The 24828-nt window shown below is 43.8% G+C and overlaps 2 protein-coding genes across 3 annotated transcripts; both read left to right on the top strand.

Moving 5' to 3' along the window:
* The first annotated feature begins 722 nt into the window (after positions 1–722).
* itga6a (integrin, alpha 6a) lies at positions 723–16949 on the top strand. 2 transcript variants are annotated; one of them, XM_028991367.1, is made up of 26 exons: positions 723–992; positions 6593–6720; positions 6793–6872; positions 7463–7724; positions 8064–8195; positions 8699–8912; positions 9078–9271; positions 9351–9445; positions 9658–9785; positions 9879–9968; positions 10058–10119; positions 10450–10619; positions 10695–10838; positions 11032–11147; positions 11708–11867; positions 11955–12038; positions 12238–12317; positions 12413–12490; positions 12846–12948; positions 13077–13253; positions 13363–13464; positions 13550–13660; positions 13749–13847; positions 14377–14502; positions 14604–14725; positions 15650–15786. In XM_028991367.1, the coding sequence occupies exons 1-25, from the start codon at positions 814–816 to the stop codon at positions 14709–14711; spliced, it is 3222 nt and encodes a 1073-aa protein (XP_028847200.1). In that variant the 5' UTR covers positions 723–813; the 3' UTR covers positions 14712–14725; positions 15650–15786. The 2 variants fall into 2 exon arrangements, with proteins under 2 accessions (XP_028847200.1, XP_028847199.1); XM_028991366.1 differs by lacking the exon at positions 14604–14725 and having other exon boundaries at positions 15650–16949.
* Positions 16950–18182: 1233 nt separating this feature from the next.
* pdk1 (pyruvate dehydrogenase kinase, isozyme 1) lies at positions 18183–23414 on the top strand. Its single transcript, XM_028990692.1, has 11 exons — positions 18183–18727; positions 18810–18951; positions 19023–19094; positions 19174–19358; positions 20491–20586; positions 20759–20836; positions 20920–20996; positions 21243–21341; positions 21551–21661; positions 21793–21906; positions 22490–23414. Exons 1-11 carry the CDS (start codon positions 18619–18621, stop codon positions 22628–22630), a joined length of 1224 nt encoding a protein of 407 aa, XP_028846525.1. The 5' UTR covers positions 18183–18618; the 3' UTR covers positions 22631–23414.
* The last annotated feature ends 1414 nt before the right edge of the window (positions 23415–24828 follow it).

Below are 24828 nucleotides of genomic sequence, written 5' to 3' on the forward strand. Positions count from 1 at the left end.
AAAATCAAATTTCTTCGTGCAACTTTTTGTCTTTGAAATTTACACATAACATTTACATTTACAGCATTTATCAGACGTCCTTATCCAGAGCGACTGACAATCAGTAGTTACAGGGACAGTCCCCCTGGAGTAGTAGCCTAGTGGGTAACACACTCGCTTATGAACCAGAAGACCCGGGTTCAAATCCCACTTACTACCATTGTGTCCCTAAGGAAGACACTTAACCCTAAGACTGTAAATACTGATTGTAAGTCGCTCTGGATAAGGGCGTCTGATAAATTCTGTAAATGTAAATGTAAAATGCAAGCAACTCAGGGTTAAGTGTCTTGCTCAGGGACACAATGGTAGTAAGTGGGGTTTGAACCTGGGTCTTCTGGTTCATAGGCGAGTGTGTTACCCATAAGGGATGATTCAGATGATGCACCCACATATTGAATATTTTTTTCTCTCAAATGTGTGAAAATCCGGCGTTTTATTCTCGTAATTGTTACAACTTAAATCTCTGTTTTTTATTCTTGCTTTAAGCAGCAGCACGTCTCTGTGTCTTCAGTGAATGTAATGGTCGTTGGTGCGTTTTTGTCCTGCTGTGAACTGGTGAACCGACCTGACATCGTGAAGGGTGCGGGGTCAGAGGGAGGACCGTGACGTAGCCTGAGGGGGGCGGGGCAAAGCCACTGCCTGACCCCGCCCACCCCCAACCTGTGCGCTTTATCCCGAACCAACTTCTGATCAGCGCTCCTGCGGCGGCGTTGCGCGCTCGTTTCCCCGCCGGGACCGGGTTCTGCGGGTTCCACGATTCCTCCGGGCTCCGCGATGGGCTGCAGCGGGACCGGGCGGACGCTCCTGCTCGCTTCGTGCGCGGTCCACTGGATGCTGGCGGCCGCCTTCAACCTGGAGACCGGCGACGTGGTGCGCAAGGCCGGGGAGCCCGGCAGCCTGTTCGGCTTCTCGCTCGCCATGCACCGCCAGCTGAGTCCCGCGGAGCGGAGAATGTAGGTGGCGACGTGGGACGGAGGGGACATGGGGGGGACATGGAGGGGACGCACCTGCTGCGGTGACTTTATTCACCGCCACGAAAAAGTTGGCTGATAATGAAAGATAATTTATTTTGGTGGTAAATTTCGGGTTGGGCTCAGTGGTGAAATAGATGTGATAGTAAGTGCGGCATGAAAGGCTGTTTGTATCATTATCATCATTAATATTATTAATATCAATATTATTATTCAGAAGGCTTTGGTGGATGAATAGAGGTGTTTCAGACCCTGGGTGTGGATGAATAGATACGTTGTGCCTTTTGGAAGTTTTTCTATGTGATGTAAGTAATGTAGGAGAAATGTGTGTGTGTGTATGTGTGTGTGTGTGTGTGTGTGTGTGATTTTCATGAATACCCCCCCCCCACACACACACACACACCACATTAATATGTGTTTTGACAGTAACGGTGGTGAATTGGTGTGAATTTTGTTGTGTGTGTGTGTGTGTGTGTGCACTGTTGGGGTGAACACTGTGACTGTTGTTTCTCACACAACTGCGTCAAAACTGCGCCCGGCGACAGCTTCCCGCGTCCACTAATAACCATTTTTAAACGATTTGTACGAAACAAGAGTCAATTAAGGATTTCCTTCGGATATAGTTGGTCAGGCTCTTCACCTCAGTTCGGTTAACCTTATTCTGTTTTTTCGTATTTTAGTCTCTCATGCTCACTACGTTTCATTTCTTTTAGTTATTTTTTTGTTCAGTCCTTAAGTTAGACATCTAATTACATCTGTGCAAACTTGCAATTCTGGCCATGCTTGGTTTGCTTGATGAATCAAAATGATCAGTTTTTACGAATCATGACACAATATTCTAAAATGAGTATTATCATTGTTTAACTACACAGCAGTTACAGGATTACGGTTGCGCTGCCAGACGAAGCGTCTACTTCAATGTGAAGTTAAATACATCGCTCACTGATGAAATGCAGAGGCTCATTAGAGTATAAAAAGTGATTTATTGTCACTTGTGTCATTCCCCCGGGGGGGCGGCTTCCTTGTGTGTGTGTGTTTATGTGTGTGTGTGTATGCGCATGCATAATGGAGCTCGAAAAAGTGTGTGAAGCAGCAAGTGTGATGAACACTATAAGCCTCACTTCCGCTCCAGATGAACTGATAAGAGTTTCGGACGTTACCAGGCGACCTTCACCGCAGGGCCCAGCGCCTCCTAAAGTTGGACTTTTATCTCAACTATACAGATATTTTCGCATTTGTTTTTCGCCCACGACTGCCTGCCAGCTGAACGGAGCAGATTTTTTTCTTTTCTGTGAAAGTTTAGCTGGTCAATGGGTAACAGAATCTTTGACCCAGATGGCCGCGGCAATAGCACAGCCCAGATTTCAGGCAGAGCTACCTATTCTGAGGCCCTTCCTTCCTTCCATTCATATAGCTTCCTGTGGAGCGCACAGTGGGGATCCACCTTTGGGCATTATCACCAAAAAAATCTTCTCAAGTCACCCTGAATCTTCTGGTGAAACCCCCCAAAACAAGACAGCCGTCGGGTAGAACATTTAAGCCCATCTGTGCATGTGTAATATGATAGAAGACAGTTGCAGTCCTGTTATAAACAGTAAATGAGAATTAGTGCTTGATGCATGACTTACACGAGACTGTACTTACACTTACGTCGAAATAAGCGCAACATTGGGTGCATTTATTGGTTGGTTTTGCCTTGGTTTTGGAAGATGTACTTGCTCAGGATTTGTAAAATCTGAAGTAAAGTCACAAGTTTTGAGCAGGTGCTGAGCCCAGCACTCTTGTTTGCTAGTGTAAGTGTAGTGTAATGGTGGCCTAGCAGATAAGGGAACGCAAATGGAAGGTTGCCGGTTCTAACCCCGAACCACTGAGGTGCCACCGAGCAAAGCGCCGTACCCACACACTGCTCCCCGGGCGCCTGTCATGGCTGCCAACTGCTCACCAAGGGTGATGGTTAAAAGCAGAGGACACATTTCGCTGTGTCACCGTGTGCTGCGCTGCAGTGTCTCACAATGACAATCACTTCACTTTCACTTTGAAATGTGTTGCCGTGTTATTATTTCCGCCACCCAGAACACAATTAATGAGTTTATAATGGGAGGAGGGAGACTATTGACCGATCTCACACTCACTACTTCCTCATTCTGGATGATTTAAACGAGCACCCACTAATACATCATTTACGCCAATATCGTTAAAGATTGCGTTTCTTCCAATTTGCACCAGCTTGAAAGGTCTGATTACTGCTGTACTGGCTGCCCACTGCTCACTCAGGGTGATGGGTTAAATGCAGAGGACAAATTTCACTGTGTGCACTGTGTGCTGTGCTGCTGTGTATCACATGTGACAATCACTTCACTTTATTTTTTCCATCTGTTGAAGTGAGATGGTTCCTTGTTGGAATAGCACAGTGGGAATGGACCTTGTGGCGATGAAGCTCCCACTGTGGACGAACCGAGCGTCGCCACGGTTGCCGAGGCTCATCTGGCGGCGAGTACACAGCTGTGTTGGTGGGGCAGGCGGTCGGTAAACACTTTGCGCGCTTTTTAACCCCTTCGCTCTGAACCACCCGGCAGCCGAAAAGCAGGTCCAGCTTGAGATCCCACAGCTGTGCTTTGGTTGTTCCCGCTGCTGTCAGTATTGTAACCATATGCCTGAAACATGAATGTGGGCTTTTTTTTCTCTATTTCCTTATTGAAGTTATGATTTTGTGGTGGAAGGGTTTGGGAATGCCTATTGGGAATGCTTCATTTAACAGAATCTACCTCTGAATACCATCCAATCTCTACAACTAATACAGAATGCAGCAACACGACTGGTGTCAACCCCCCAAACTCCTGGAAGACACTCGTCTAGACCCGAGGTGGTGAAATGAACTTCCCCTCGAGGTCAGAACAGCACAGTCGCTGAGTATTTTCAAACGGCCGCTTAAGACCTTCCTCTTTTGAGAATATATAGACTAACTTGTAACTTTCTTCTAGTCTGAACAGAGTAGATAGAATGATTGTATTCATAGTTGGGGTCCTACTGAACCAGAACTGATTACCTCACTGGTGGGAAGTCGCTCCATATACGGGCGTCTGCAAATGCCACAAATGTAAATTTCAGTGTTCTTGAAATTAGGCTTTCCTCTCGATCCTGTTAATGTTTAAATTAAGGCTACCCTTTTGTATGCATATTTATATGTATATTTTTTGTATCTGAGCAGCAAAGGGAAGTTCAGCATCAGCCAAGATTGTTTTTTTGTGTTCTACAGATATGGCAGGCAAATGTCATAGTTTCCTCACAGCCACTTGCTAAATTGTGCAACCACCGTGAAAAAGAATCACCATCAGACAAGTGGGAATGCACTCCATTTCTTTTTAAAAATGTGATGTGAGCACGTTTCAAACTGGTCCAGGCCAGTTTTTTTATAGATTAGGCATCTTCCTGCTCAGCGGGGTGGTTTTGCGTACTATAGGGGGGGAAATGGTATGGGTTTGAGATTATAAAGTTTGTCCCTTTGAAGCAGCAGTCTGTAAGTTCTGAAAAAGAATATGCTGGGGCTAACTGTATAACTTTTTCTTACTGGCTGCAATGTTTGATGTTATATAACCGCTAGGCCACCACTGCCCCGACTAGACCACCACTGCCCCATAAGATGCTGCAAAGAGCAACACCATGATTAGATTTATATAGGCTATGTACTGCTTCCGTCTGCACTGGGTTAATAATGTAGGCTGCTAAAATGATCTTGGGCAGTAGTGTGTGTTGGTGTTTTGTGTTTTTTTCTTGTCAGGTATTTTGTTATATATCTGGCAACCCGGCCCACCACTGATTTATATATCTGGCAACCCGGCCCACCACTGATTGACTGATTGCAATTTCAGTGTGCAGTTTTGGACCGAGCACAGCATGACTTCACATTATGTTAATCGTGGGAAAAACAGGGCATTTTTTTTGCTCAGAGGAGAGTTGTGTTTTGCCCCCAGAGCACAAGGAACATGGGCTGGGTGTGTTAACTAGCCAGGCTGGAAAATGTGACCCAGTATTTTTTTTTCCTGTCCAACAATAAGCTGCCTGTTCCCACTGTTAGCCCAACAGGGCTGGATTTTCGTTACTGAAGTGCCCGGTGCGTTTCATTCATAAAAGCCTTTTCAAAGTGGTTACAGGAGAGGAGTCGTCACAATAGCGGCATGCGCTCCTGAAGAGCGGTGTGTCAAAACAGCGAGAGAGCCTCGGTCCGCTCACGAGCGAGACAAGTTCATTCCGTTGACTGTCGGTAATTTCACGTGCAGAGAACGGGCCCGTTAGAAGCGAACAGACAGGCCCAGTGGAGCGGTGGACCCTGCATGGCACTACGTGGAAGCCCTTTTGATTTTATCATTTTGATTGTCCTCTGAGAAATGGGTGCATTGCAGACGGGAGCAGCGTCACAGCACAGAGACGGCCCTCTGTGCCCCCGTCCCCCGTCCACAAAAGAGGTCCTCTTCAGCACTCTGCTGAAGCAGCTACTAGTAACATAAGAAAGGCTTCTTTCATTCTGATGAATCAAGTGTGAATTGAATGAATATCTGAGATCAGAAGAGGACAATGCTCTGCAGTCTTTTTTTATTCAGCGTGTGGGAAGTGTTTTAATGGTCCAGGGATGGGGGGGGGTTGGGTGGTAACAAAGAGGGACATCGGGTCCCACGACTGTTTCTCATCTGGCGGACAGCTCTGATTCCGCATGTTGTTGCTTTAAATTATTAAGGCGTCAGAGCCGCTCGGACATCTGTCGTCTGGGAGACATGCCACTCCACTGAACATGTCACATGGGCGAGCAGTAATGGTTTGTGGTTTTAGGTAATCAGTGTGTGTGTGTGTGTGTGTGTGTGTGTGTGTGTGTGTGTGTGTGTGAAGTTCAGTGAGAGGCTGTCATAAGGCTATTTACTCATATTGACATTTCTTATAAAATAGAAACAGATAATACCAAATAATCCCTAGTTCATGTTGACTTTCCAAACACTGTCTCATTTATGGGTCTTTCTTTTTCTGACTTAAAACTATGAAATTATACATGCAAATTTATGTAGTAAAAAAATAAATAATCAAAGCAGTTTTACTGTGATGACAGCATTTCATACTTTTGACTTCTCTCTGTTTTTGACTGCTTTTCATTTAACATCCATTTCATGGAGCTGGTTATGAGCCATCATAATGATGTGGTTATGATGATGTACATGATGTGGTTATGATGTTGCTAGTAGTGTGCACAGCAGTCATAAAGGTAATAGATTCTTCAAGATGGACTCTGTGTTGCAGGTGTATTAAAATGTTGAAAATGATGTGCCTTGCATCTGTCAATTTTTATGTGGAACGGCTTGCCGGTGCTTGTTGTAGTTTATTGTTGCAGTGGTTGTATTGGCTCTTCTACACCTTCATGGTTGGTCTGATTCTGTCTACTGGGGTGGGGTATTTTAAATAAAGTGTGGTCCACTGTGGTAAAGAGGGCAATTGGTTGACTGGCCTACAGGCCTATAGAATGTAGATTATAACAAAATCAACGAAAGCCACTCGACATGCGTCCACGTGAATTTATGTATCGTCCTTTATCATTTCAGGGTGCTAATTGGGGCTCCTAGAGCCAAGGCCCTCAACAAGCAGAGAGCCAATGTCACAGGAGGTCTGTATAGCTGTGAGCTCACCTCCCAGCATGATGACTGCACACGCATTGACTTTGACAATGAGGGTAAGTTTTTTTCTCTTTGACATTGTCCTCCAAAATAGTATGTTGGTTCTAACACACGGTCACTTTACACAGTTGATCCAAAACTCGAGAACAAGGAGAACCAGTGGATGGGTGTGTCTGTGCAAAGTCAAGGCCCTGGAGGAAAGATTGTGGTACGTCTAAATCGAGGGAATCAATTGATCGGAGTTCAAACAAAAATGATAACAGAGACAATAGATCTGGGAAGAATAACGCAGTACAGAATATTGTCCTATAAAACATGCATCATAGGCCAATTGAGCTAGTTTACACGGGAGGAGGTTATTTTATTCCTAATATGAATAAAATATATTATGAACTGTCATCCAGTGTCAATACTGCAAACACGCAGCAAGTGAGGATATTAACAGTGCTACACTGAGGATATTAATAAACCGTGTTTATTAATAAAGTCTCCTGATGCACCACACAAGGGAGCACGAGTACCACCAGTTTGAGAACCAAGGCAGTAGAGAGTTATATAAACAATGCAATACCTGTATGGATTAGAAAGTAATGCTGAAGACCTGACATTGTGTAATGGCAGTGGTAGTTAATGCTAGATATCTCAGCTAGTTTGGAGATCCAAGTACAGCGCAAGGCCTCTGTCTTTGTATATCATATAGTATATCAAAAATCGAATACTATGGAGTGTAATGTCCCAGAGGTTACGATGACTTGATTGTGTGAAGGCGATCCGTCAAATTCATGTCATGTTTGACAGACGTGTGCACATCGGTACCAGAGGCGGCGATTTGGGAACACCCCTCAGGAGTCTCGCGACATCATCGGACGCTGTTACGTCCTGAGTCAGGACCTCACCGTCGATCTCCAGTCAGATGAGGATGGGGGAAACTGGAAGTTCTGTGAGGGCCGAGCGAGAGGCCACGAGAGATTTGGATCCTGCCAGCAGGGCCTTGCTGCCACTTTCACTAAAGATTACCATTATGTGGTGTTTGGAGCTCCGGGAGCGTACAACTGGAAAGGTAGCATTGTGCCTGTAAATTGCCACTGTCACGATCACCTGAATGTCACTGTGCAGCTGAATGATATGTCTCTGTGTTGCTAGATGTTTGCTGTTCTGTTTATGAGTCCTGTATTTGTCCTGCGGTGGATAGGATTGTGTTTTTATTGTGTTTTTTTTTTTTATTTCATTTGATTCGGGGAACGACAGTGACACCTACTGCTGAGAGATTGTTTTTATTATTATAATAATCAGTTTTGTGTTGATTACTGATATTCTTTTCTTGTGCCTGATTTTAAATTGCATTTTTTTTTTGTTGACGTGCTTTTTTTATCTGGCCCTTCACTCTCCACCTGCGTAGGCATTGTGAGAGTCGAACAAAAGAACAACACTTTGCTGGAAATGGGCTTGTATGACGATGGGCCCTACGAAGTCGGGGATGAGCACAGTTTGGATCCGGTGCTTGTACCAGTGCCTGCTAACAGTTACTTGGGTAGGTTTTTATGCTTCCTTTTATGTGTGGATTTTTATTGTAAAGGCACACTTGGGAAGCAAAATGTGTTTGTAATTTAGTCTGTCTAATGACATAAACCATATGTCACCGCATTAGTGACAAGTGTGTTTGTGGAAAACCCTGATTAGTTTAGTAAGTGGGTCAGTGTGGTAAATGGATGTGACAGACACTGTGCAGTGTAATCGCAGCAATCACAATAAAAGTCCCCATAACTGGGAGATAAATTGACTTACATACCACAATGACAAAAAAAAATATTGTTGCTTAGCAGTGTTACTCAATAAGTTGTCATGAACATTTCATATTCACATAATGTGACACTGGGCCTATTAAAATGGCTCTTTAACCATTAAAATGGTTAAAATGGCTCTCAGCCAACCAAAGTGCAAGGTCACAATTGACTGTGGCAGATTGTTTGTGGGGAGATAATACAGCACTTTTTAAAATTTACTTGCATCTGTATCATATCTTAATTTTTGCAGGCTTCTCCCTTGATTCTGGTCACAACATCACCAAAAAAGGTCAGCTGACGATCGTTTCTGGAGCCCCGAGAACCAATCACAGCGGAGCAGTAGTCTTGCTGAAGAAAGCGGGCGCTATCTCAACCCTGCTCGCCCCCGAGTACATCCTAGAAGGGCCCGGCCTGGCCTCCTCCTTCGGCTACGACGTCGCTGTGGTCGATCTCAACAGAGATGGGTGTGTGAGGCTTAGACAGCACAAGTCAAGCAGCCTACATATAGTGTGCACAGTGAAACCAAGACCGGGGTGCTACAACAACAGAGTAAAAAGGACAGAATAGACTGCAAGTGGGAATAATTTCAAGTGGGTTTTCTGACTGCCGTTGTTTCATTCATCTTCCAGCTGGCAGGATATTGTGGTCGGAGCGCCGCAGTTCTTCTTGAAGGACGGCGAGGTTGGGGGGGCCGTGTATATTTACATCAATGAGGCCGGGAAGTGGGACAGCATCACCCCCGTCCGCCTCGACGGAGCCAAGGACTCCATGTTCGGACTGGCGGTGGAAAACGTTGGGGACATCAATCAGGACTCGTATGAAGGTGGGGCATGTTTGCTCCTTTGGCGTTTGGGTATTTTTGACAGCCTGTAATCCCGTATCACTACGTCTTCTCGTGGCAGACATAGCGGTCGGGGCTCCCTACGATGATGCCGGGGCGGGAAAGGTGTACATTTACCACGGCTCTGCTAATGGAATCATCACCAAGCCTGCACAGGTCAGTGTGTTTCCATATAATGTGCTGTCTCTCGTAAGGTAAGAGCCACGGCTTCGGGAGCAACAGTCCATTAGTCCAGCAGAAAAACCATTATATGTGGTCTTTACCTCAGCCTCTAAACTATTCTGGACGTGAAGAGGCTTTTGCAAAAAAATGTTTTCTTGTAGAATCCTGAAACAGGATTAATTTTTCTTATCGTTATTATTTTTAAGAGCCTGGAAGGGAAACAACATGATATAAAATTATTTGGATATTCCCTTGCTGGGAATATGGACCTTGATCACAATTCCTATCCAGATATTGCAGTCGGGTCTCTTTCAGACGCAGTGTTCATCTACAGGTATGTGTGTATGCATATATTCTGATAATAACTATTATTAGTATTGCACCACTATTTGATGCTAACTACAAAATGAACGTTCTGTCTCTCCAGGGCGAGACCAGTAATTAGCATCAAGAAAGATGTCAAAGTTAATCCAAAGCAAATAGACTTATCTAAGAAAACCTGCGGCAACAACATTTGGTGAGATCATCGATTTGATTTTGACCAGACTACCTGCAGTCATTTCAGAATATGTGTTGCTGATTTTATTCTTTTTTTTTGGTTCACAGTTTGACAGTAGAAGCCTGTTTTACCTACAAAGCCAACCCTGCATCTTTCAGCCCGAAGCTCAGTAAGATTATTGGACTATTAAGATTATTATCTGTCTTGTTTGTGTTAATAAAGCATATTTCATACCCCCGTGGACTTATAAAGACAAGCGTTTTTACATAAATAAAATTAATAAATCTGCATTTACAGTTGGCATCTATATAAGATTAGTTAACAAAGTGATAACAATCAAAAGGCGTGCAAGTTTTGTGCAAGTGCCATTTTAGATGACCTTTAACCAGGATATGGACAACAAAAGTCAAAATTAGTTCATTATTACTGATTATTTATGAATTATATAGATATTAATGTCACCTGATCCTTACATTCCCATCTCTAATCCACCTGGCAGCCATTGCTTTCTTGTTTGAGGCCGAGTCGGAACGGCGGAAGCAGGGACTGCCTTCCAGGGTGACGTTCCTTGATAAGAAACCTACAGATCAAGACTTCCAGTCCACCGGCACCCTGGATCTAAGAGGACAGAACAAGAGAGCATGCGTCAAGGCCAAGCTTAAGCTCCAGGTACAAAATCCCACTATGGTTGGCTCATACATAAGTAGTGTGTGTGTTTGTGTGTGACTGCTACTGTCCTTGTAGGAAAATATTAAGGATAAGCTGAGAGGAATCCCTGTTGAGGTGTCGGTGGCCATCCAGAGCACAGTGCGGGGCAAAAGGCAGAGTTCCTTACCTCAGCTGGTGCCCATCCTGGACTCAGCAGATTCAAGCAAAGTCGTCACCGAGGTAAATTAACAATTATCAAGCGAATTCAGCACTCCAGGGTCTGGAGACCCACAGTACACCGCAATTTAGTGCTTGTCTGATCATGCTCATGAGGGTCTTCATGATTGAATGGATGGTATATTTCACATGGGATAAAATAGAGAAAACAGAAGGACAGCGTTACTCAGCACCATTACTGCGATCTCCCCTGAAGGTTCACTTCTTGAAGGAGGGCTGTGGAACCGACAACATCTGCCAGAGTAATCTGCAGCTTCAGTACCAGTTCTGCTACCGGGAGAGCAACCAGGACATCTTCACTCCCCTGCCTTTGTTAGTATTGCCAAAGTCTTTTTAATAATGACAGCATTTTTAGGACTGTATGCAGGACTATACTGACATCTAATGTTTATGCAGGGAATGGACACTGAAAATCTCTAAAACCTACTGATTTCATAGCATTCTTTTCCCCCGGGCCAAAGGAAGGCACTTTGTTGGCCTAGTGGTTAAGGAAGCAGCCCCGTAATCAGAAGGTTGCCGCCAGGGTGCCACTGAGGTGCCACTGAGCAAAAGCACCGTCCCCACACACTACTCCCTGGGCCCCTGTCATGGCTGCCCACTGCTCACTCAGGGTGATGGGATAAATGCAGAGGACAAATTTCACTGTGTGCACCGTGTGCTGTGCTGCTGTGTATCACATGTGACAATCACTTCCCTTCACTTTGTTAGGAGTCCCTCGTGTCTTCTGATCTACAGATTTTCATATTTTAAAAGACATTTTATTTGGAGATTAAAAATCCTTTTAGCTGGTTGTTCAATGATAGTAGGTCACAAAGACATAGGGACAATTCAGGGGAAACAGGGACAGGCATTTAACACACATTCCTTTCCAGGGAGAACGGCATGGCAGTGATATCCCTCAGTGACCAGAAGGACATTGCTATAGAAGTGAAAGTGAACAACAGGAACGGTGACGATGCCCATGAAGCCAGACTGGTGGGGATGTTCCCCGACTCGCTCTCGTACTCTGCCTTCCGCTCTCACAGAACCCAGGTGAACCAGTCTGTGCTCAACAGCGCAGTTTCCGTCAGTACTTACCTCTGCATGTACCTCTCGGTAAACCAACAACTCCTGTTTTAGGATAAACAGGTGATCTGTGTCGCAAACCAAAATGGTTCCCAGGCGGACTGTGAACTGGGGAACCCGTTTAAGAGAGATGCTGAGGTATGATAAAAATCACCAAGAATTTCATAAACATAGCATAATAATAGCTGTTTTATGTTATGATAGGGATGTAGCAGTACCTACAATTCACAGTACAATTAGTTGAATTACATGAATGTAACAATAGTGCCCAGGTAAGCGAAATCTGGAGCAGAATAAGAATGAATGTGCATTGAAATAAACAAATCCATGTTGGCAGGTCAAATTCTACATAATCCTGAGCACAGCGGGTATTTCTCTCAGCACCACCGAGATTGAAGTCGACCTTCTGCTTGAAACGTAAGCAGCGGCTTACGTTCACCTGGAACATGGTTTTAAATACGGCTCATTTTTTTAGTTTTAATCAGTATTACTGATTATTTTTCTTCTTTCAGGACCAGTCAGCAGGAGACACTTGGCAGAATAAAGGCCAAAGCTAAGGTTGTGATTGAGCTGCTACTCTCTGTTTCAGGGTAATGTTCATTTTAAACATGAATTTTAAAATAACAAACACATGACAAAAAAAAAACAAAGCATGAAATTGAATAAAAATCCCACACATTTTTAATCTCTACTAAAAAGCTTTTAAAGAGACAGACTTGCCTGAACAGAGAATTCCATGGAAATTCAAGACTAACTCTTTCTGCTAAAGGTTCATTCTACATGTATGCAGACAGTCCATTTACTACGTGAACAATGTCTGAACATTTCCACTTGGATCTTAACGTTTGAATGGTAGCGTACAGAGCAGAAATATAACCCCACCTGAACCCCAGAAGCTCGGCTAGCATGCAGGCCAGCTTGTCTAATTGTTTATCATGTTAACAGGGTGGCCAAGCCGTCCCAGGTCTACTTCGGTGGGGCTGTAAAGGGAGAGAGCGCCATGAAATCTGTGGAGGAAATTGGAAGTTTTATTGAGTATGAGTTCAGGGTAAGCATCATCATCATCGTCAAATGACATCATTCTTTTGGCTAAAATATTTTATATAAAACCTGGTCAAGCCAGTCGTTTGTTTTTTCAAGTTGTTCTTACTTCATTTCACGTGGTTGTGTTTCCAGATAATAAATTTGGGAAAGCCATTAAAGTCTTTTGGCACAGCGTTCCTTAACATCCAGTGGCCTAAGGAGAACGCTGTAGGGAAATGGATGTTATATCTAGTGAACATTAAGACCAGCGGCCTGGAGGAAATGGCTTGTTCTCCTGAGAGTGAAATCAACCCTCTCAAGCTTATCGAGGTACTCACAAATTCAGCATGCTAGTTTTATTCACTTAAAGGGAAAAAAAAAACATCAGGAAAGAAACAAGTGAAAAACATGTTTAGGATATAAAAGAAATTGCTTTCAGGACTCGAAGCTATTAAGGAAAAAGCGAGAGACCCAGGACAGGAAATCTGAGGACGGAGGTCTGAAGGCACTGTTCTCTGAAAAAAGGAAACACAAAACACTGGTGAGTTGGCTGCAGCTTATGCCGCTAGTTTTACGCGGATGTAATCGGGCTTCTTGATGGGCACTGTGTCTGTTTTGGTTGAAAGACTTGCTCTGGTGAAGTGAAATGTGTGGAGATCAAGTGCCCCCTGCAGGGCCTGGACAGTAGTGCCACCGTCCTGCTGCGATCTCGCCTCTGGAACGCCACTTTTCTCGAAGTAAGTGCACAGTTCGCTGCGAGAACTGTAATTCATTGTGACTATTAATTTCTTTGTTCATACGTTTTTTTGTTTTTTTTTTAAACAGGATTATGCCCTGTTAAACTATCTGGATCTAATTGTCAAAGCATCACTCAGCCTTGACGTTACTGCAAAGAATATTGTTCTGAAAAATGCAGATACTCAGGTAAACTGTCGTTATTGTTCAGTCAGACTTACAGAAAGATTAGTAATATAATTTATTACAACTTATTTTAACTTATGTGATTTGTTTAACCCAATGTCGCATTGATGATTCATTAACAAAATGTATTATCATATGAAAATTATCTACCCTCTAAAACGTACAGGCAACAGCTAATAAAATTCTAAATAAAAAGATGACAGTTGACAAAGATGACAAAGATTTGACATTTTTTCCTTAGACATCCCGGCGCCATGCACCCAGCCGGGACTTTTGTCTGTAAGACAATATGAGCAGTCCTGGTCATTGGTTCCCTGCATTTCATTGTCCTTGTGTTTATGTGTGTGCAAGCTGCACTGAATCTTTATTCTGTTTGCATAGTGTTCCACATAACAGGATTTATCAGGTGCTCTAATAGATAAGCAAAAATTCATTAGGGAGGAGATAATAGTAATAATAGTAATAATACAGTAATATGTGAGGTGTGAGGTTTGCAGTGCATTTGTAAGAAATGTATTTTCTTTACTCCCAGGTGAGGCTTACTGTGTTTCCAGAGAACACGGTAGCCCAATTCGTTGGCGTGCCCTGGTGGATCATCCTTGTGGCCATACTGGCTGGCATTTTGATGTTGGCACTGTTGGTAATTTTGCTATGGAAGGTAAGCATGAACTAAATTGGAGCTGACGTTCAGCAACGTTTCTGGAACGTTCAGGAGATTAGAGGCTGTTTGCTATGATTCACTACCTTGCTCCCTTTTAGTGTGGTTTCTTCAAGAGAGCCCAAAAAGACCAGTACGATGCGGCATATCACAAGGCTGAGATCCATGCTCAGCCCTCTGACAAAGAGAAAGTCACAACTGATGCCTAGTGGCTGAACACTGGGTAACAAGTCTACCAGGCTCTAAATCAGCATGGAGTGTTGGCTTAACTCTTGACTAACTTCCTTTTGCTCTAAGGAAGACGCTTCCTTGCAAAGGTTTCGCTGGCTTACACAATGCTGAGAATGATGTCTGTGAGATGTCTTAAACAACATTTAAAGAACTTTTTGTTGTAGAGAACTCTTGGTCGAAGAGCTGCTCATCTCTTAGCTATGTCTGCATAATTTCTTGAAATGAGATCATTTTTATGTTTGGAATGGTATACTTGTGTACTTGTATAGTGCATCAGAGAAAGGTGAACGTTACTTGTTAGCATCCACGGTAAACTGAATCGAGCATAATGGTATAACAGTAGTTTAGCTACATAGTTGGCTACGGTTTGGAATGGTCAATGCATTGTAATGCATTGAAAATATGACCAGAAACCCACTACCATTTGTGACACACTGGAAGAGAAATTAGAGAAAAGTGAAAATGTGACGATTTAAACCCCCTCCTTACTCCCTGGTTTAATTTTAAAGCATTCTGATTGGTGGACGAACACTCCCACATCATCTAGTGGCTCACCGCCTTTCCCCCAAGAATACCATTCCGAACACAGCCGTGGTCTAGTAGGCCTGACCCTCCCTGAGGCAGGAGGTGATGGTAGCCCTTGCAGTCTTGGCCCCGTTTTTAATTTTTTATTTTTTAATTGTGATCTTCTGTGGCCCTCAGCGTTTCTGTTCCACTCAAGGCTTCTTCTGTATGTTTCCAGGTCTCTGCTTAGCCAGAGCGACCATGTGGACATGTCTGCCTTGAATGCGTTCTTTGTTGTCTCCGGCATGCACTTTCCGAAAAATGTCTTTGGCTTTATTTAAAGCAGTCTTTATTTTGCCTGTCGTCATTTGAAATGCTCCATATTCACTCTGTGCTCTTTTTTTTAAATCAGTGTGGATTTTTCAAGCGCTCCAAATACGAGGACAGCGTTCCAAAATACCACGCTGTGCGGATAAAGAAAGACGCCAGAGAGTACAAAGATGGAAATGTCCACCTCGACCCGTTTGAAAAGAAGCAGTGGATGACGGTGTGGAATGACAACGAGAGCTACTCGTAACATCACTTTTTTACTTTATTTGCTGCTGACAGAGCCTGTCTCTGTCTTCGGCTTTTATTCTGATCTAGAGTCATGTTTTTATGACCAGGTTTAATGTTCTTCTGGTTGACTGGAACAGTCAACAAAGCAGATTTTCAAAAGGTGTCACCCAAAGATGTTGGGTCCTCAGGCTCAACATTTTGCATTGCTAATAATACTTTCTACCAATGTCCTGCTTTATTTAATTCAAATGTCTTACTGATATTTGAATGGCCCATTCTTTTGAGTATTAATTGACTGGAATGTTTTGTATATATTTAAATATAGCACACTGTATATTTATTTTTTACACTATTTGTGTAAATCATGTTATTGACCAAAGATACTTCTGATTGTGCTGGAGCAAGTGTTAATATAGTGAGCAAAATTTGCTGTTGCTGCAGAAAAGAAATGAACTCAGTCACAGGAAATGGGTCTGGTCCAGAATATTATTTTCCTTGCACTTTTGTTCAGAAAAACCATATTACAATTGATTAAAACCCCCCAATTTACTGGACCCGTAAAGTTGTCCAGTGCTTGCATGTTTTATTGATCGCAGGACATAAAGCGTTTTTAAAATAAAACTTATTTTAAGGTTGAATTAATCTTAAACCTGTCACGTGACCTTGTTTTTAAGTGCTATATTGTTAAATAAGATTCTGGGCTCTATTTTTCTGAAACTTACAATGGCATAATCTAGTTGGTGCTATTTTGTGCTTTAATACACTGGAAAAAAAATTATTTCTAAAGACATAAAATAGTGTATGTGATTTATGATCAAATGTGACTGTAGTGTTTATTCCATCAGTTGTCTTGAGTCTGCTCTGCTGATCAGGTACAATACAGGTTATGTTTACAGCGGGAAAGTGGAATCACTGTGTGATTTTAGAATGGTTACACGTGTCGAGGCAAACGGTGCTAGTTGTATTTTTAATCTATGCACGGATAAAGGGAAGCACTGTTTCATTAGAGACTAAATGCAACCCCCCTACCCAACCCATTCCAGATAATAAAAAGGAAGCTTTTATGTCTGACCCACCACCCATTTCCCGACTGTCTGTGGAACTGTGAAAATTTACAATAAAGACAGGAAAAAAAAAAACTTTGTTGTGTACATCAGTCTTATTCTTAATTCTCACTATCTGTGTGTTTTACTGTATTGGCAATGGTTCGCAGTCAATAATAAATAAGATTTGTATTAGTAATGATGGCACACAGCTTTAATGCCACAGACACAACCCCATCTTCATCATCACCATGTCAACTCACCATCTGCCTGCAACCAATCTTGGTGCAAAACTCACCTTTGAATCTCACATCAACTCATCTCCAAACTACGCTCCATTCTCTGCCTATCGGACGCTGAGAAGCTGGTCCATGCCTTCACCTCCTCCAGGCTGGACTACTGTAATGCACTTCTCTCCGGGATCCCTAGCAAGAGTCTGTAGAAGCTCCACTCCATGCAAAGCTCTGCAGCAAGGTTACCGATGAGCGTGCACAGGTGTGTGATGAGAATCACTCCCACTAGGGGCAGTGGTGGCCTAGCGGTTAAGAATCAGAAGGTTGCCGGTTCGAATCCCGATCTGCCAAGGTGCCACTGAGGTGCCACCGTCTGGTGTGCTGCAGTGTATCATAACGACAATCACTTCACTGGCTTCTCGTTGCCGCCAGGATTAAGGTTTTCCCTTCTAACTCACATCCATGTGCATGCCCTTCTGATCCCACAACCAATGACACGCCCCCTTTGCTCTTCGCCCTCAAACCTCCTCCACAGGCCCAGAACCGGGATTTCAGTGCTACTGCCCCACGCCGGTGGAATTCCCTCCCTGACATCTTGAGGGCTCCACAAACCTTTTCTTTTTAGTAAAGCCTTTCACCCCCGCAGATATTTAATTAATCTTTCTATTTTAATGTTTTTTAAAACCTGTAGCCCTTTGAGATCTTGTAAGGAAAAAGGCAATATAACTAAATGCATTATTATATATCAATCAGTAATAAAAAAGTGGCCTGAGTATTTGAGTTTGTATTTGTGTAAGTCTTTATTTCCACCTAAAGAGGCCGCTTAGGTACTGCACTGAAGAGATCCATAATGTAAACAGCAATGTAAGGCAAATTCCCATAACCTCGTAAGAGAGGCAGTCTCTCCCCGGATATATAATCTCTGTCTTTATCTGGGCCTTGTTTTGTTCTTGCTTTGAGAAATTATGCTAACATGAACTTTTCATGGATTAAGTGGTTCAGTTCTATCAGGCACTTGCTCCATCCTACTAACATTACGTCGTGACGCCATTTATCAAGTCAGCGTTAAGGACCCAAACGAGGAAGCGGTTTTTTTTTTTTTTTAAACTGACCCAGGACCAGGCGGCCTTGTTCTAACCCCCGTTTCGGCGCTACGCGACAAATTGCGAAGCTGATCTCAGGTCGGTCTGTAAAATATTCTGCCCCCGCGTAGCCTGGACTGGAATTACAAACAAGCCGATGTAATGGGTGGCCACGTGAGAAGATGCGCCGTAAGCACGTCGGCCTTCGCTTTTTAACTCTACGCGAATTGAGGGTTTTTGTATCTGTTTCTTTTCAACAGAAACACCGGCTGGCGGCGAACTACTGAGCCGTCGACATGCCGCCAGGCGCCGACGAGGGAAGCCATAAATGATCGATAATCGAACAGTCCAGACAACGACCATGTTTACTACGCGACTCGCCGGCCGACGCCATTCGGCTGCTAGTTCTGTGCTCCCCGCCGGAACGCGCAGCGGCTAAAGCTCCGCAGCTAGCACGGCCGCGCCATGAGGGTCCTGAGAGCCCTGCTGAGCAGCGCTTCCGTCGGGAAGCAGGTCGACTTCTACTCCAGGTTCTCCCCGTCGCCGCTCTCCATGAAGCAGTTCCTGGATTTTGGTGAGGGAGCGTCTCCCGCGTTCCCGGCGAGTCGAGCTCTGTTGTTCTAATGTCTTTTTTCCTCTTTAACACGACCTCGCAGGGTCGGAGAACGCGTGTGAGAAGACGTCGTTCATGTTCCTGAGGCACGAACTGCCCGTGAGGCTGGCGAACATCATGAAAGAAATCAACTTGCTGCCAGATAACCTGCTTTCCACCCCGTCTGTGCGCTTGGTACAAAGCTGGTAAATTCTGCTCACACGTCGTCTGTAACAAACTCCCAGAATACGACTAGAATACATCTGCGCAATTTCAGGTACATGCAGAGTCTGGAGGAGATCCTGGACTTCAAGGAGAAAGACGCTGAGAACGAAAAGGCAAACTCCGAGTAAGTGTACATCCGCTCCACGCCATCGCTTCTGCCGTCACATCACACGTCGAAATTCTGGACATTTTCTCTGCCACAGCTTCACCGACGCGGTTATAAAAGTCCGCAATCGGCACAACGACGTGGTGCCCACCATGGCCCAGGGGGTGGTGGAGTACAAAGAGGCGTACGGCACGGACCCGGTCACCAGCCAGAACATTCAGTACTTTCTGGACCGCTTCTACATGAGCCGGATATCCATCAGGATGCTGCTGAACCAGCACAGTGAGCGGCGCCCCCGAAAAGCACACCCCACAATGCAGGTGCCACCGGGCCACACGGGCGAGGAAATGGACCCAAACGATCCAATCAAAGACGAAAATGACCAAGTTTTATCAATTCAATTCAGCTCAAAGAACTGGGCAATTTAAAAGGCGCAGCGCACACGTATAACAGTTGTTACGTTACACACGCGTGTGGCACACAATACGAACAGTGATAATAACTACATGACAGAAGCAGTAAGGTGTAGACTTATAATGGCACACGCTGACGGCGTTCTGTGGCCGGTTATCAAGTTTCGGGGTTCTTGCGGTCATTTCAAAACCCGGGGGAAGTCGTGGAATTTCAAAGGAGAATTTTCCGGGTCTTGAAAAGTTTCGGGAAAACGACACGAACATATAAAGTTATGGAGAAGTCGTTGAAATCTGACACATGAATGTATGACGAAGCACATAGTTCCCGTTTGTCTACGTTTACAACTACAAGGGTTAAAACCAGCGCAGGCCTGTAGTATCTTTGCTGGATTGACGTAGTGAACCACGTCACATTGTAACATCGCATTGTAACGGGATGTTTATGTGACAATAAAGACATTGTCCAGGTGTCCTTGGGGTCTGGGGAGAGGAACGCATTAGCCTCACTGCTTTGCTCTTCCAGGGGAGAACGCTGTTAATTCAGCAGCGTTCTTGGCCGAGTCCAGTGCTGAGTAGGGGGGGGCCATAAGCAGATGGGATCAGCGGAAAGCTGTAACCCCACAGTTCTTCTACTGCCCACGGTGGTCTCCACCACCCAAAATCCTCAGCTTCTCCGTGATGTTATCCATTCTGCAATCAAAAGTCTAATAACAGTCTGGTATTTCAGTAAATTTGACTTGTTTTGACTTTTTTTTTTTTTTTTTTCCAAATTTGCCCAGAATTTCAGAGAACATGTGGTCATGATGTGTTGAAACAGTTTTAGCTTCATTTTAGCTTCAGGACCAACATGTAACGAACAAACACAACTGACAACTCGGTGAGCACGTAATGTTATGCATGTACGTGCATTATACTGTTATAGCCGCATGGTGAGTTGCACTTTGTTATGTTCGTGTTGTACTTGGTTTAAATGTTGCACCACTCCCGCATTTATGTTGTAGCTCTGCTGTTTGGGGGGAAAGTAAAGATAAATCCTGCGCATCCCAAACAGATCGGCAGCATCGATCCCTGTTGCAGTGTCACTGAAGTCATCAAGGGTGAGTTCTCTAAAGCTCTGCTTTCTCGAGTCTTTCTGAAAGTGCCTGAGTATTAGACTCGAACAGCTATTTCTTCTCAATGTTTTATCTGTCATAACTGTGCATTTGGTCTCTGCATAATAATTTGCACCTAGTTTGATTTATCATCTTAATTTATCAACTTTGATTTCAGACGCATATATAAATGCAAGAAATCTGTGTGATCGGTACTACATGAACTCACCCGAATTGATCCTGGATGAATTCAACGGTATTGTTCATCCTTTCGCCCAATATCACACAACCTAACGCAGAGAACGTTGTTTAATGGCTGTATGAATCCTTCATTCTCAGTTAAAGAAAAGGGGAAGCCCATAACTGTGGTGTACGTCCCTTCGCATTTATACCACATGGTATTTGAACTCTTCAAGGTGAGTGCAGTTAGTCTTACTTGAGTCTGTGATTGTAATAATAATAATAAGTCGAAGTATCAGTCGATTGGGGTGGGGGGAATCTATTTAAAAACAGTTCTGAAAATCAAGAAACTCTTCACAGTCTGGTCTGTGGGGAATGGTTTTGAACAGTGGCGTCTCTGGCGCTCATCTAATCTACCTTGTGAATTAGATTGCAAGCGCACGTTAACTTAACTGTGACTGTGCTGACTGTGATCGTCCCAGAATGCCATGCGGGCCACTATGGAGCTGTATGGAGATGCTCTTGATTATCCCCCAGTTCACGTGCAGATTGCTCTTGGAAACGAAGATCTGACTGTCAAGGTAAAAAATTGTGACTGTTTAAAAACTGCTGGGGATGAGAGGGTTGGTTTACTTTCTGAAAGTTATTTTGGTCTCTTTGGACCAATCAGCAATCAGTTTTACTGCTTTCAGTTCAGTGATCTCCTAACGGAATGGTACGCAGTCTGTGTCCTGTGCCTGTGGTCGGGGTTTCAGAGGGCCACCATACTGTGGTATTTTGTGTCCGTCAGGTCAGTGACCGTGGTGGAGGGGTGCCATTGAGGAAGATCGAAAGGTTGTTCACCTACACCTACTCAACTGCTCCTCGACCCCGGATGGAGACCTCTAGTGGCACGCCTCTGGTGAGAGACCACCGATGAACCCATAAATAGTGCGATTGCAATGATATTTGTGGTGACCTAATAACAAGGTTTAAAAAAAAAAAAAAAAAAAAAAGCATATTTTATTTAACATTCTTGCTCCGTCTGTTTAGGCTGGTTATGGTTACGGTCTCCCTATTTCAAGATTATATGCAAGATACTTCCAAGGTGATCTGAAGTTATACTCCCTGGAAGGCTATGGCACAGATGCCATAATTTACATCCGAGTAAGTAGCGCAATGCAGTGTTTGCGTGCAAATTCTTGCTGTAGTGAATTTTGGAAGTGTGGAAAAGATGGGGAGTTGAAGGGGAGATGAGCGGTTGGGGCAGTGGTGGCCTAGTGGTTAAGGAAGCGGCCCCGTAATCAGAAGGTTGCTGGTTCGAATCCCCGAACCACCAAGGTGCTACTGAGCAAAGCACCGTCCCCACACACTGCTCCAAGGATGATGGTTAAAATCAGAGGACACATTTTGCTGTGTCACCATGTGCTGTGCTGCAGTGTATCACAATGACCATCACTTCACTTTCTATTTTTAAAGTAAATAAAATAGTAAAATAGTGCATGTTTAGTAGAGCAACTTATTTAAAAGTTGCATTTTTTCTCCTTTATGTAGGGATTGTATGAATTTTGCATCTGTCTTGCTCAGGGACACAATGGTAGTAAGTGGGATTTGAACCTGGGTCTTCTGGTTCACAGGCGAGTGTGTTACCCACTAGGCTACTAACACCCTCATAGGTCACTGGAAGTAAATGAAACGCAGTTGCATAATAAATAATAATGTCTGTTTCTTTCTTGGTGGTGTACTGTAGGCTTTATCTACGGAGTCCATCGAGAGGCTGCCAGTCTACAACAAGTCAGCCTGGAAGCACTACAGAACCATTCACGAGGCTGACGACTGGTGTGTGCCAAGCAAAGAACCCAAGGACATGACCACGTACCGTAGCTTCTAGACCGAGATGACTGGTTTACGTGGTAGTGTGGGAGGCTTTGGTGTAGTGTTTTTTTTTTTTTTTTAAAAACCAAAGAGCAGAAGGCTGCATGTGAGGTCGCCGGTTGAAAGGTTAATATCCAGCTCATATTCAGCGGTATTAAAATAGCCTGTTTAGTGCCATACACTTTCCAATACAGCGTGTTCATCACATGGTGTGCAGACTCTTTTGAGTCATGCATTCATGAAAAGGTGGGCCAGTTATTCCCCCCCCCCCGCGTTGTCATTTACTGAAAATGTGAAACCACGTCTGCTGGTTTGATCGGCGGCGGGGAGACGAGACGACAGTGTTTACCTTTCATGCAGTTGTTTATGCTAATTTCCTCTGTAGATTAGGGAAGCTTAACCCTGATTTCGTGTTTCCCCTGAACCCCTATTGCACTTTAAATGTTTGGATAATTAATGCAATGAAGGTTAAAAAGTAACTGCATTTTCAGGAAATACTGAATCTCGTCATTTCTGATCGATAATTGTGGCAACCATGCAGCAGTCCACTTGTTCTGTTTGACTTGCTTGCTGTGGCTTTGGTTCAGTAATTACATGCAGAAAACATTATAGAGACTGAAATATTGTAATTTAATGTTGGCACATTCCCTTTCAAGCCTCATGGAAAATGGAAAAAATGTGTGATTTGTAAAATTAAAACAATATGAATGGAAGCACATTTAAAATGTTTTGACTTCTAATAATTCAGTGTTAAATGATGTTGTACCTTGTGAAAAATACAATTCTCTGACTTAACAGAAGATTTCACATGGATCCTTTGTCTTGTGTGAGGTGCTCAGGCGCGGTTGAGCAGTGATTAGCCTGCTGGTGTAATAAGTCTAATAGTCACTGAAAAAACAGAAATTACATGCATGCAGGCCCACAGCAAGAGCCCCATTCCATTGAACAGTAATTATAAATACGGCACTGTTCAGAGCAGCATGAATAAAATATGACATTTATTGTAATGGGAAAGTGGAATATTGTAGAGATTACAACAAATGAACTAAAATGCAGGAATATATCATTTTCCTGTGTTTAAATAGGAATTTCCACTTTGTTGCAATTTATTAATAACTTTTTTTTTTTTACGAAATGTTAATGCAGCTCAGTGTTGCCAACCATTTTATTACACAATCATGACCCTCGAGTTCAAGCATTGCAGTAATTTTGCAGCACTTGCATTCCCTTCATGTGCACTTCCAATGAAATCACACGCATGCACACACCTGCGGGAAACTCTTTAGAGGTCAAAGGCCAACTGAGAATGAAAGATGAGACTAGCAGGGCCCAGCAAGGCCTAATAAATGATGGGGAGGCTCGAGATGCCACTGAGAACGGTTCCTGCAGTCACAGCCGAGATGCCAGGACTGTTCGAGCCAGCTCATAAACATTGCCAATAATGGCTGGGCATTCACAGCCAGAAAACTATTTATGATGACTACTGGGTGGTAGTAGCCTAGTGGGTAACACACTCGCCTATGAACCAGAAGACCCAGGTTCAAATCCCACTTACTACTCCCTGAGCACTTAACCCGGAGTGTCTCCAGGGGGGGACTGTCCCTGTCACTACTGATTGTAAGTCGCTCTGGTAAAAGGGCGTCTGATAAAAATGTAAAATGTAACAAGGTGTAAAATGTAAGAACTGGGACGATCACACACACTTAAACGTAGTTTTTTATATGGATCTGACTATAGGAACACCGATAAATAAAATATTTGTCGGGTACAAATATAATGAGCTCTATATAGTGTTTTAAGCATGATTCTATAATTTACACACTGTAGACATTAAGAAAGAAAAAAAGTGGAACTCGAGCACAGCACGCTGTGACACAACGCAATGTGTCCTCTGCTTTTAACCATCACCCTTGGTGAGCAGTGGGCAGCCATGACAGGTGCCCGGGGAGCAGTGTGTGGGGATGGTGTTTTGCTCAGTGGGACCTCAGTGATTACTGATTACGGGGTCGCTTCCTTAACCGCTAAGCCACCACCGCCCCATTATTATGAATTGATCATTGTCGTATTCCTCTGAACACCTAAGAACACACTCCCACACGGATGAGATGGGGCCTGCCTAAAGCATTTCCATTTCTTATATCTTGCCTTTTTGGGAGAAGGCACGTCCACTCCCTAGCACTTAGATATTTGGGACGTTAAGGTTAACATACATTT

The sequence above is a fragment of the Denticeps clupeoides genome, chromosome 9, assembly GCF_900700375.1.
Source record: "Denticeps clupeoides chromosome 9, fDenClu1.1, whole genome shotgun sequence".
In the NCBI taxonomy this organism is placed as follows: domain Eukaryota; kingdom Metazoa; phylum Chordata; class Actinopteri; order Clupeiformes; family Denticipitidae; genus Denticeps; species Denticeps clupeoides.

What these genes read in the sequence shown, in the direction of transcription:
- itga6a (XM_028991366.1), top strand. Translation starts at nt 814, where the DNA reads ATGGGCTGCAGCGGGACCGGGCGGACGCTCCTGCTCGCTTCGTGCGCG. An exon ending in GCCCTGGAGGAAAGATTGTG is followed by an intron (nt 6,873 to 7,462) that starts GTACGTCTAAAT and finishes CATGTTTGACAG; the next exon opens with ACGTGTGCACATCGGTACCA. An exon ending in CGTTTAAGAGAGATGCTGAG is followed by an intron (nt 12,039 to 12,237) that starts GTATGATAAAAA and finishes CCATGTTGGCAG; the next exon opens with GTCAAATTCTACATAATCCT.
- pdk1 (XM_028990692.1), top strand. Translation starts at nt 18,619, where the DNA reads ATGAGGGTCCTGAGAGCCCTGCTGAGCAGCGCTTCCGTCGGGAAGCAG. An exon ending in GATCCTGGATGAATTCAACG is followed by an intron (nt 20,837 to 20,919) that starts GTATTGTTCATC and finishes CTTCATTCTCAG; the next exon opens with TTAAAGAAAAGGGGAAGCCC. An exon ending in ATGCCATAATTTACATCCGA is followed by an intron (nt 21,907 to 22,489) that starts GTAAGTAGCGCA and finishes GGTGTACTGTAG; the next exon opens with GCTTTATCTACGGAGTCCAT.